General features: G+C 38.0%; 1 protein-coding gene across 13 annotated transcripts in view; it reads right to left on the minus strand.

The window, feature by feature from the left end:
• The window catches only part of LOC122564919 (formin-binding protein 1), a 206,934-nt gene extending 194,035 nt beyond the window's left edge, over positions 1 to 12,899 (minus strand). For 4 of the 13 annotated variants that reach the window (XM_043720402.1, XM_043720397.1, XM_043720395.1 and 1 more), the window contains exon 1: positions 12,795 to 12,897. In XM_043720402.1, the coding sequence (XP_043576337.1) occupies positions 12,795 to 12,848 (54 nt within the window). In that variant the 5' untranslated portion in view covers positions 12,849 to 12,897. Of the gene's footprint in view, positions 1 to 6,152; positions 6,788 to 12,794 lie in introns of those variants that run through there. The other 9 variants (XM_043720393.1, XM_043720400.1, XM_043720390.1 and 6 more) reach the window with 4 other exon arrangements.
• Positions 12,900 to 13,278: the final 379 nt, after the last annotated feature.

The following is a 13,278-nucleotide window of genomic DNA, read 5'->3' on the forward strand; positions in this document are numbered from 1 at the left end:
CCAAGTTACTTGCCACTTAGCTGCCCAAACATGGATACTGACAAAAAGATGCAGATGCTGGAATCCAAAGTAGATAGACAGGAAACTGGAAGAACACAGCAAGCCGGGTGGCATCAGGAGGTGGAGAAATTGACATTTTGGGTGTAACCCTTCTTCAGGGCTGGAGAAACATTGCCTTAGCAAGCCTAGCAGCATCAGGAGGTGGTTATGTTCTTCCAGCCTCCTGCTTGTCAAACATGGATACTCTCTACATCTTGATTCATTTGGACATGACTGCTTTAACATGAGCAGTTGCTAAGAGTACTGAATCTCATGAAATTCACTTCTGACCTTATAATGGAAGGAAGGTCGTTGATGAAATCGTAGATGTATTTATAAATGGTGTGCAAATTGTCCAAATAGTTTCCTACATACTTTGAGGAATACATGCAGTTACACTGGGTTTATAATTGATCTGTATCAAATTGAAACAGCCTGATGCACTCTCTCCAATTAATCTGTACTACTCTGGTAAATTTGGACCTCATAATCTATGCCCTAGGCTTCTGCAAGAGACAGCTGCAGCCATAATGGATGCTGCTGCCTCAGCTATTTCTATTTTCATGATGTGAATGAAGAGGCAGAAAACATTGTCTAGGTTTGCCGATGATAAAAAGCAAGATGGAAAAATAAGCTGTGGGATGGACACAATGAGGATACGAAGAGATAATGGGTAGGTGCAGAGTGGTAAATTAGATAGCTAATGAAGCACAATGTAGGGAAGTGCAAAGCTCAGGGTGACGTGAGGAAGATCAATACAGGACTGATTGATCGCCTTGTTTTTTTGGGGGGGGGGGGAACTGTGTCAGTCCATTAGTAATTATGTCTAAACTATTAATCCAGAAACTCAGCTAACATTCTGGGGACCAAGGTTTGAATTCTGCGATGGTAGATGGTGGAATTTGAATTCAATTTTAAAAACCTGGAATTAAGAATCTACTAATAACCATGAAACCATCATCGATCTTCGGAAAAACCCATCTGGTTCATCAACGGTCTTGAGGGAAGGAAATCTCCCATTCTCACCTGGTCTACATGTGACTCCAGACCTGCTCTCAACTTCCCTTTAAATTGGACAGGGATAAAATTTGCTTCTGTCACAAGAATAGAAAAGCTGAATGTTTCAAAAAGATGGGAACCTTTTAAATGTGACATTCAAAGAAATGTTGATTGCTTATACAAGGAACTAGAAAGTTAGCATGCAGCTGTAGCAAGCAATTAGGAAGGCAAAATATTATAATGGTCTTAATTATAAAAGAATTGGAGTATAGCCATAAAGAGATCTTGTTAATATGGTGTAGGGTTTTAGTGGATACACACCTGGAGTACTGAGGGGAGTCTTGGTCTCTACAGTTACAAAAGGGTATACTTGTATTGAAGGCAGGACAGTGAAGAATCATTAATTTGATCCCTGGGATGCAAGGATTGCCCTATGATGAGTAACAAAATAAACTGGGCCTACACTTTGGAGTTTCGAAGAATGAAAGGCAATCTCAAGAACAAGAGGTAAGATATACAAGATTCTGAAAGGACTTGATTGGGTAGACACAGACTTGGAGAGAGAATCTGGAGATTGTTTTCAATTGCCTCTCCAGACAAAGGGAAACAGTCTTTGGATAAGAGAAATGAAAAGAAACTATTTCGCTGAAAGGCTTATGAAGCAATGGAATCTCTTTCCATTAGGGTTGTGGTTGCTCCATTATTGAATAAATTTTAGACTGGGATAGATAAATTTTTGGTGTGTCAGGGAATCAAGGAATATAAAGAGCAGGCAAAAATGGGGAATTGAAGCCCAAGACCATCCATAACATTAAATGGCAAAGCAGGTTCAATGGGCAATAATCTACTTTTGCTCCTACTTGAGCATTTTTACCTAGATACAATGTAAATGCATCTTATGTTACCATGGGGATCAGCAAACTTCCATATTCCTAAAAACTCTCAATAAAAAAAAGTCTTCTACAATTAAAGGAGAAGGAAAGTAGGTACTGGCAGCAATGCACTGTGGTTCACCAGGCAGTAATGCAGGTGAGATCTCATGTTTTGGGGGCAAATTTGCACATAGCCCAAGCTTATTGTGCGTAAGAGGAGCACGGATGCTCAAATCTACTGTATTTGTCCTTGGTTTGTGCATTTGATAAGCGAGTGATTGAAATTTTCTACCACCATGACTTTTCCTTCACAATTTGATTTTGTTTGATTATGCACCTGTGGATCCATTTCCCTCTGTTGGCTGGCCTGTAATACAGGGCTAGTGTCACTCAGTATTTGTGTTTTTAAAAGTGAGACAAGTCTGTCCCTTTTGTTTGTTAAGTACAGCTAAACTCAGATAGGGCACATAGAATGGTGGAAGCTACTCACAGGCAAAAGCATTAACAACAGATTCAATTTATGCTATACACTAAAAGATTGCTGATAACTAAAGGCTGAGATTAAGATGATGGTCCAGTGTATTTTTGCAACGATCTACTAAAAGCAGACGTGGTGTACAATGATGGAAAGTGTACATTGTACTTCATTTTAAAATACTTAAATTACAACCAGGGTATATGGATTGTTAAATTTATTCTTTTTGGGTGGAAAAACTAAAGTAAACATTATATGCAATGGGCTTAGCCACCATTGTGAACATTAAGAGTTTGACAGATGACGGTCAATTCAAATTCAGAATACAGAAGTTAAGTTCAACAAATCTGAGGCAGTTCTTTGAAGTCACTATAGTAGTAGTTAAACAAGATTAAGGAATAATCTAGTTGTAATTCAAGGCGGCTTTGGATAAAGCGCCACAAAAGAGTGCTCAGAGGGCAGAACAAGAGGGTCAAATTGTGCAAAGAGGCAATAAATGCTGATTGTTGATGTGTGATTACTTGTGGGGTGTTCCACGGTTCGACACTGGGTGTACTCCTGATTACTAATAATCAGGAGCAGGACATAGATAGTAAATTCACAGATGATGCGGAGTTTATGCAGATGATACAGTAGAATTAGGATCTTAAAAAATGGAAATAGATTGTACCTGGTTTTGATTAGATTGTAAAAAATAAATCTTAGACAAGCAAAAATTTTGCAATTTTGATAAATGTGTGGTTCAACTTTTGTAATTGCAAATCCTAGATTAAATCTTTGGACAACAACAGGGAAAAATCTGGAAATGGTCAAGCTCTCTTCAAGCTGAGCATCTGGTCAATGCAGCCAAAGTGAACTAAATCCTGGAACTTGTTTTCAGGACAGTTTTGATTAAAACTTAGGTCACAATAATAAAGTTAAGTAAGGCTTAGTTAACATCTTACTTACAATTTTACACATATGTTTGATCATTTTTCCTCCAGATAAAGTACAGAAGATGATCCTGAATATTGTACTCTGGAGACAGGCTTCATGCCCTGTATTTGTAAGTGCTGGAGAGGCACTCACTTACAAGGACCTGCTTTCAGGATTTCAGCGCTTTGACAGATTTTTCTAAAACTATAAAATAAAGACATAAGGTAAGAATTAACAAACTCGATAAGACCTCATGCATGCACAAAAGCATTTGTATATTAAGAGACATTTAAAAATAGATATTTCCTGATCAGCAATGATGCTCTGTGCTTTCTTAGTTTTCCATATTGTGATAGTGGGTGAAAGCAGTCTAGAAAATTGATGTAAATCCAAGGATAAGGCAAGTAACATTAAAAAAAAGCTAAGGAGGCCATTTAGCCAACTGAGCCTGCTCTGCCATTCAACATGATCACGGTTGATCCTCTAGCTCAATGCCATACTCCTATTCTCTCTCCATACCCCTTGACATTAAGAAAAATATTTATAGAGGCTGAAATATATTCAGTGACTTAACTTCAATCTTCTCAATCCAACATGGCCTAACCCATATCCTCAGTTGGTGACCCCTTGTCCTAGATCAGGGAAACATGATTTCTGTATCTAGACTGTCCAACCCTGCCAGAATTCTACATGTTTCAATAAATGTCCTTCTCATTCTATGAAAATCCAGTGAATACAGGGTCCAGTTAATTCAATTGCTTCTCATACAACAAAACTACTATGCGAAATCAGTTTGCTAAACCTTCACTGTAACTATTGCATTTCCTTTGGTAAAGAAACCAAAACAATGAATATGTTTCTATTCATTTCAGTAGAAAAATGAAATAAATGATTCTACTCAAACATTAATAGAACTTGGACTGAACCAGGATTTTCCAAATTTAAATATCCATTAATTTTAGTCTAACTCCTATTTAAGCCAAAAAACCAAAAGAACTGTGAATGCTGTAAATCAGAAACAATAACAGAAATAGCTGGAAAAGCTCAACAGTTCTGGCAGCATCTTCAAAGAGAAATCAGAGTTAACATTTCGGGTCCAGTGAACCTTCCTCAGAACTAATGGTAGTTCAGAAAATGTCGGTTTTAAAAATTGAAACATTAATTCCTAGTTAAGCCAATTGGTATACCTCAAATATTAATATTTTGACTACTTGGTTTTCATTTCCTTTTCTGATGATTCAGAACCAACACATCAAATATCAAACACTAATTATTTCACTTCTGTGTTCCCATACTATAAATCTACACTTCTGCTTCAATGCGTTTTTTCACAACCCAGTTCACAGAAAAAGTTCACTGACATTTTCAGAAAATATACCGGATTTCTTTCTCCAAGTTACATCTAATATGTAGTGCTACAGAGACAATTCTCTCACATCAGTGGATTCCCTGCTAGAGAAAACACTCATGCTGCACTTTCACTAATGAGCACTCATTAATCTAAAACACCAGCTCATGTATTAGCAAAAAACATCTGTATATCATAACTCACAAGGCAGAGTTTCAGAAAATACCAATCCAATTTAAAAACAAATTTGATTGTAAATCAAAATCCTGAATTTAATAGAAATTAACTCAAATACATTATCTTTCAAAATTGCTCCTCTTTTTAGAAAAGTATTATTTTTATTATAATCCTCCATTGTAAAATTTGGTAATTCTAGAATATAGTTTGTGTGAGAGCCTGCAATCTTCTTGTGACAGACAATTTCTCTCCGTGAAGACACTGTGGGAACACAATAGATACTAGGAAACAGTGACTGCCATTCCTCCTCTATATTCCAAGAATGCTCAAACTAATTCAAAGCCTGAGGTGAGAAATATAATGTAGGATATTCCTATTTATATTGTGTCAGATTAAAGAGATCTGATCCATCCTCAGAATTATGGAAATACTGGACCATTGTTTTCTTGAATTCAGAACTGTTCAATTTGACAGCTGGTCTGGCAAGGATATATATTATTCAATGATTATCAAGTTATGCTTTATAGCAGAGTGCTGAAATTTGAATTTTCTGAAGATGAATGATACAAAACTGGATTTCATTTGCAAAAATACTGAACTTAGTAAGAAACAGGAACATCTAATTAGATCTTCTGTAGCCACAGACTTGAGGGCACATTTCCGAAGTACATTCTTTAAAACCATCATTTTAATAGCTGTGTCTGTGTTGGCATTTAAAGACAACTACAAAAAAACATATTTATTGCTGAGGTTTACCAGACATGTCATCTAAGTATATACAAAAACACAACTTCAATTACTGATGCATTTTGTCTGCAAGTTGCAATGACGGTTTTATTTCAGTTGCATTACTTATTGGCACAAACAAAACCACACTGATCACACTCGAACTCCCATGTATTTCATCCCAATTTGCTCCAATGCAAGATCATCATAGAAATGGAGTGAGAACAAAAAACTCTTCTTTTGTATTCTTCATTTGATGTTTGACTTTAATTTCGTGAAAACATTCCTGAATAACCCATCAACTGTGCAATGATGTGAGAAGCTACTACATGGTGCTTCAAATAACATGGTTCAGTGCATGTAACCAAACATATACTGTGATACTCCATAATGCATCATTTCCAAGCACTAAAATGCAACCCATTATACAGTTAAGGATTTAATATTCCATTGAGACATCCTTGAAGAAATGACAGAAACAGTGGGAACTATTAAAAACAAATAACAGAAATATTTTATCCAAGTTAATGCAGATGCTGATCAACATCTGCTTTTACACAAACTTTTACATAGGACATCAGCACAGTAGTATTCTGCTTACCCTGACCAACTTGGTATGGAATGTAGAATCTGATTTTCCTTGATCCATGTGAGAGAATATATTTCTTCAACGATAAAGATCTATTTGACAAACAGCCCTTCAATATAAACAGTAAATAGGGAAGTGATCCACTGTCCCCAGAATGAGAGGAAATTAATTTGCATTTTGCCACTTTTAATGAAAGTGAAAGCAAAGCACAGAATCAAAAAAAAATTCAAATCACCTTAAACCTTAAAGTTTTAGCTGTGATTTCAAAAATATTCAACACTAAAGTAAGATGATGCATCCTCAAATTCAGTAATAATATCATTTGACTCTACACGTGCAAAGGCTTTGCAACTTAGCCATTATGTGCTTAAGACATGCTTCAAAATATTCCGCACACAGGGAAAACCTTTTTTTAAAATGACAAATTTGCTTGGAGTTCTAAGAATTTGAATAAATTTCCAACATTCCATGTGCAGTTTGGTACTCTTTCTTCCCTTTAGACTTCCCAGGTTGAATACCCAGTTTACACTAAATTAGCTAATTGCAGACAGGTCAACAACTGTCGCACTTCAGTAAGCTTTTGCTTCCCTTTTTCAAGGGAGCCATGATTCATAATTCTGATTGCTACCCAGTGAAACCTAAACTAAAATTGCAATAATTATGTTCACAGTGCACATGAAATCACCATTTGCATTCATTTACACCAACTAGCAAATACTCTCAGCATTACTCACATTAATTAGAGAATATACTGTTATACAGACAGGAAAATTATACCATGTAGATCACAAACTATTGTTCTGAAATGTAAGAATCTGTTCAATTATGTGCAAAACCTAAAATTTTATTAAATAAATACTAGTTGATTGAAATATTCATTATTCATTTCAATATTCATTCACAGGATGGAGGTGTCACTAGCTAGGCCAATATTTATTACTTCTGTCAAATTCATCACACTGTTTCAGTCACCTTGAAACCTGTGCCTACACTCATCACTATTAGTAGCCAAGTTGACATCATCTGCAAATTTTGTAATCCCAAGAGAGATCCCTGAGGAATACCACTGCAAACATCACCTATTCTGAAAAGCAGCCATCCATCAAAACCCTGCGCTTTCTGTAGCTAAGTAATTTGTTTGTTTGAAACAATCTGAAATTTTTTACAGTTTATTATACGAAAGACATTACATGCATAAACAATGGAGGTTAATAGTAAAACTCCTCTGTGAAAATGATTTGTAACTTTTAGTGTGCTGCTCGTTCGTGTGAATCTTAAACATTGACCAGGTTACAATTTGTAACCATAAATTCTTGTGGTACAGTGGTAGTGCCCTTAACTCTAGGCCAGAAGGTCCAGATTCAGGACAGCCTTCCCCAAATACGTCATATCACATCTGAACAAGTTGATTAAAAATATCTCAAGGTTAAATCCCAAATTCATATTCAGACAAATGGGGACAAGATTTGTTTGTTTCAAATTCACGGAATTGTGTAAAAAGCTCACTGTAAAAAGCTCCTGAAATAATTTAGATTCCTATATTAACTGAATATACATTTGTTATGTTAATTCATGGTTCCCAACTGCATTTCTAAATTCACTAAACCAGCCAGTATTTCTTATTCACAAAAAAGGATCAGAAGAATCTCTCTCTATTACAGGATGTTTAGTTGTATATCACATTGGGCATGGTGAAAAGACAGGCCTCCATGAACTGCTTAGCTGATAGTGGATTGAACTCATCCAATTGGCATCATTCTGTATGGCACTCTACCCAACTTGGCTAATTCACCTAAATTAAGGTGAATATATACAAGTCATCAGCTACTCGAGATGTCATCAATCCAGTGACATAGAACACTTTGGTTAATCCCAGCCTGCAGTACCGTTGTGAAGAAAAAATAAGGCAGAGTCAGAAGTAAACAAAATAATTGCAAATAATGACAATATTTGCACAAACAGATATGATGTGGAGGTGTCAGGGTTGGCGGAGATGGATAAAATTAAAAATCACACAACACCCAGGTTCTCGTCCAGCAGATCTATTTGGAAGTACAAGCTTTCGGAGCACTGCTCCTTTGTCAGGTAGCCAGTGGAGCAGGACCATAAGACACAGAATTTATAGCAAAAGATCAAAGTGTCATACAACTGATGCAATGAATTGAACAAACCTAGATTGCTGTTAAGTCTTAAATCAGTAAGAATGGGTTGCAGGTTTCCATTCATTAAGAAGTAAATCCCAAAACTTCTTTCAAGTCACATTACTGAGATAACTTAAAGTTTTATTTTTAAAAAGTGACACCTCAGATAAAGTCTGTGCTGAGCTACCACTGTTTTTAACGTATGAAACCTTAAGTTATCTTGGGAATGTGACTTGAAAGAAGTTCTGGGATTTACCTATTAATGATTGGAACCTGCAACCCTTTCGAAAGGATGAAAGACTTAACAGCAATGTAGGTTTGTTCAATACATCGCATCAGTTGTATGCGACTGATCTTTTAATATAAATTTTGTGTCCAATGATCCTGCCCCACTAGCTACCTGACAAAGGAGTAGCGAAGTGAAAATTTGTACTTCCAAATAAACCTGTTGGACTATGACCTGGTGTTAAGATTTTTAGCTACATAAATATAGAGAGCCAATTTAAAAACGTCATCTCAGGTTTTAACTGATGACCTTATGATTTACGTCTATATACTTTATTTAGCTGCTTCTTGATAACAATCATGATAATAAACGCCTCCACAATAATACGATACCAGTACTACAAAACATAGAACATAGAAAGTTACAGTGCAGTACAGGCCCTTCGACTCTCAACGTTGCTCCGACCTGAGAAGTTAATCTGATGCCCACCTAACCTACACCATTCCATTATTATCCATATGTATGTCCAATGCCCATTTAAATGCCCTTAATGTCAGCGAGTCTACTACTATTGCAGGCAGGCCATTCCACACCCTTACTACTCTGAGTAAAGAAAGTACGCCTGATATCTGTCCTAAATTTATTACCCCCCAATTTCAAGCTACATCCCTTCATGTTAGCCTCCACCATCCGAGGAGAAAGGCTCTCATGTCTCGATTAAGTCACCTTCAACCTTCTTCTCTCCAACAAAAACAGCCTAAATTCCCTCAGCTTTTCCTTTTAAGACCTTCTTTCCATACCAGGCAACATGCTAGTAAATCTCCTCTGAACCCTTTCCAAACCTTCCACATCCTTCCCATGATGCAGTGATCAGAACTGTATGCAATACTCCCTGTGCGGCCTTACCAGTGTCTTGTACAGCTGAAGCATGACCGCATGGCTCTGAAACTCAACCAATAAACACCAACACACCATATGTCTTCTTAACAAACTTATCCACCTGGGTGGCAACTTTCAGGGATTTATACACCTGGACACACCGAGAGATCTCTGTTCATCTACACTGCCAAGAATTTTACCACGAGCCCAGTAATCTGCTTTCCTGCAATTTTTCCAAAGTGAACCATCTCACACTTTCCCACATTAAACTCCATTTGCCACTTCTCAGCCCAGCTCTGCATCTTATCTATGTCCCTCTGTAACCCACAATGTCCTCCAGCACTATCCACAACTCTGCCTTCCTTTGTGTCATTTTCAAATTTACTAACCCAACCTTCTATGCCCACATCCAGATCATTTGTAAAAATGACAAACAGCAGCGGCCCCAAAACATCCTTGCAGCACACCACTGGTAACCGAGCTCCAGGATGAACATTTCCCATCAACCACCACCCTCTGTCTTCTTTCAGCTTGCCAATTTCTGCTAAATCACCTTCAATCCTGAAACTCCACATTTTATGCATTGGCCTACCTTGTGCAACCTAATCAAATACCTTCCTGAAGTCCACATACACCACATCAACTGCTTTACCTTCATCCATCTGTTTTTGTCACCTTCTCAAAGAATTCAATAAAGGTCAGTTAGGCATGACCTACCCTTCACACAACCGTGTCGACCATCCCTAATCAAATTATTCCTTTCCAGATGAATATAAATCCTATCTCTTAAATTTTTTCAAACACCTTACCCACAAGCGAAGTCAGGCTCCCTGGCTTATAATTACCAGGGCTGTCCTGACTCCCCTTCTTAAACAAGTGAACAACATTTGCTATTCTCCAGTCTTCTGGCACTACTCCTGTCGACAATGATGACATATATCAAAACTAAAGGCTCTGCAATCTCCTTCCTGGCTTCCCAGAGAATCAGAGGATAAATCCCATATGGCCCAGGGGTCTTAACTATATTCAGATCTTCTGAAATTGCTAAAACCTCCTTTTTTGTCAACCGAAATCCCATCTAATCTAGTAGCCTGTATCTCCATATTCTCACTAACACTGCCCTTTTCCGATGTGAATACTGACGAAAAGTATTTATTAAGTGTTTCTCCTATGTCCTCAGATTCCACACACAACTTTCCACGACTGTCTTTGATTGGCCCTAATCTTACTCTAGTCGTCCTTTTATTCCTGATATACCTATAGAAGGCCCTAGGGTTTTCCTTCATTCTATTTGCCAACAACTTTTCATGTCCCCCCTCCTGGCTCCTCTTAGCCTTCTCTTTAGATTTTTTCTGGCTAACTTATAACTCTCAAGCCCCCTAACTGAGCCTTCATGTCACATTCTCACATAAGCCTTCTTCTTCCTCTTGACAAAAGCTTCAAGTTCTTCAGTAAACCATGGCTCCCTCTCTCGACAACTACCTCCCTGCCTGATAGGTGCATATACTTATCAAGGACATCAGGAGCTGTTCTTTGAAGAAGCTCCACATTTCAAACGTGTCCACCCCTTGCAGTTTCTTCCCCATCCAACGCATCCTAAATTTTGTCTAATCGCATCATAATTGCCTTTCCCCTAGTTATACCTCTTTCCCTGCGGTATATACCTATCCCTGCCCATTGCTATTGTAAACATAAGCGAATTATGGTCACTATTGCCAAATACTAAACTACTTCCAAATCTAACACCTGGTCAGGTTCATTCCCCAGTAACAAATCCAATATGGCAATGCCCCTTGTTGGCTTATCTACATAGTATGTCAGAAAACCCTTCTGCACACATTGAACAAAAACTGACCCATCTAAACTACTTTAACTATTATATTCCCAGTCAACATTGAAGAAGTTAAAGTCCCACATAACTACCTTGTTACTCTTGCTCCTATAGAGAATCATCTTTGCTATCCTTTCCTCTACATTCTGGAACAATTTGGAGGCCTATAGAAAACTCCCTACAGGGTGACCTCTCCTTTCCTGTTTCTAACCTCAGCCCAAACTACCTTTGTGGATGAGTCCACAAATGTTATCTCAGCTGCAGTAACAGTACCCTTGATTAACAATGCTCCCCTCTTCCCTTTTACCATCATCTCTGTTCTTATTGAAGTCGCAAGACTTTTTCAAAACTAATCCCTAATGGTTTGGAGATACCGGTGTTGGACTAGGGTGTACAATGTTAAAAATCACAACACCATGTTATTGTCCAACAGGTTTAATTCGAAGCACTCTAGCTTTTTGAGCACCACCCCTTCACCTGATGAAAGAGTGGTGCTCCGAAAGCTAGTGTGATTCCAATTAAACTTGTTGGACTATAACCTGGTTTTGTGTGATTTTTAACTTTGTAATCACTAACGGGTTAGTTGAGATTTTTATACTTTGTGAGCTGTATTTGTACATAAGGTATATTAGTTTCTATGGCACAGTACAAGGAGGAATCATATCACAGGTTGCAATAAAAAAAGAAATTTACAAATGGATATGGATAGGTTATGTGAATGGACAAAAATGTATTGATGGAGTTTAACGTGAGTAAGCGTGAGGTTATCCATTTTGGTTGAAAGAATGGAATGATCATCTATTATCTAAACTGAGAGAAACTTCAAAGTGCTTCAATGCAGACAGATCGGGATGTATGAATCACAGATAAAAAGTACATTGGTACAGCAGGTAAGAAGGAAGATGAATGGAATTTTGGCAGCTTTTGCTAAAGGAAGAGAGCAGAGAAGTGTTGAACACTACAAGGCATTGGTGAGACTGCAATTGGAGTACTGCGTACAATTTTGGTTCGTTTACTTGAGGAAGGACATAGTTGCTTTGGAGGAAGTGCACAGGAGATTCACTAGGTTGATTTCAGAGGTAAGGGGTTTGTCTTCTGAAGAAAGATTGAGAGAAAGGTCTCTCTCTCTGGAATTTAGAAGAATGGGAAGAGATCTAATTGAGGCATGTAAGATGCTAAAGGGGATTGACAGTAAGTGTTGAAAGAAGGCTTCATCTTGTGGGACAAACTAGAATGAGAGGTCATAGCTTTACTTTAAGGGATTGCAAATTTAAATCAGATGAGGAGAAATTCTCTCTCTTAAAGGAGTCATGAATCTATGGAAGAGTGCAATGGATACCAGGACATTAAGTAAATTGAAGGAGCAGACAGACAGGTTCTTAGTTTGTAACGGATTTAGGTGTTAAAGGGAGCTCACAGGAAAGTAGAACTGAGGTTGAGATGAGATTATCCACAATTGCACTAAATGGCAGAGCAGGCTCAAGGGGCTGAATTGCCTGCTCCTAGTTCTTATGTTCTATGTATAATACAAGGGGTGGCATAGTGGCTCAGTGGTTAGCACTGCTGCCTCACAGTACCAGGCTGTCGGGTTCATTTCCACCCTCTGGCAACCATGTGTGGAGTTTGTACATTCTTCCTATGTTCGCATGGGTTTCCTCTGGTTGTTCCAGTTTCCTCCCACAGTTCAAAAACAGGTGGGCTTAAGTGGGATGCTCTTCTGAGGATCTGTGAGGACTTGATGGGCTGAATGGTTTGCTTCCACTTCGTGGGGACTCTATGAATACAAACAAAAATGGTGCTGGATTGTCGTACAAAGTGCCTTAGAATTGCAGAGTTCCAGAAATCAACCAGGATTACACTATTACCAAGATCTAAAGCTAATGTGCCCATTGAGCATCTGCATTGTAGCAAGCAAAACCTATTTGACCTACAATGTCTTTATTCAAATCTACCTTAGATTATTAGAAGGTGTAACCTCTCGGTCTGCCCAAGTGTCACAACTAAGATTGGGCTGGAGAATGCAACAAGTTTGTGTGGGTACAAGGCTCTAGCAGAAAGCAA

Source organism: Chiloscyllium plagiosum, chromosome 30, assembly GCF_004010195.1.
Source record: "Chiloscyllium plagiosum isolate BGI_BamShark_2017 chromosome 30, ASM401019v2, whole genome shotgun sequence".
Taxonomy (NCBI): domain Eukaryota; kingdom Metazoa; phylum Chordata; class Chondrichthyes; order Orectolobiformes; family Hemiscylliidae; genus Chiloscyllium; species Chiloscyllium plagiosum.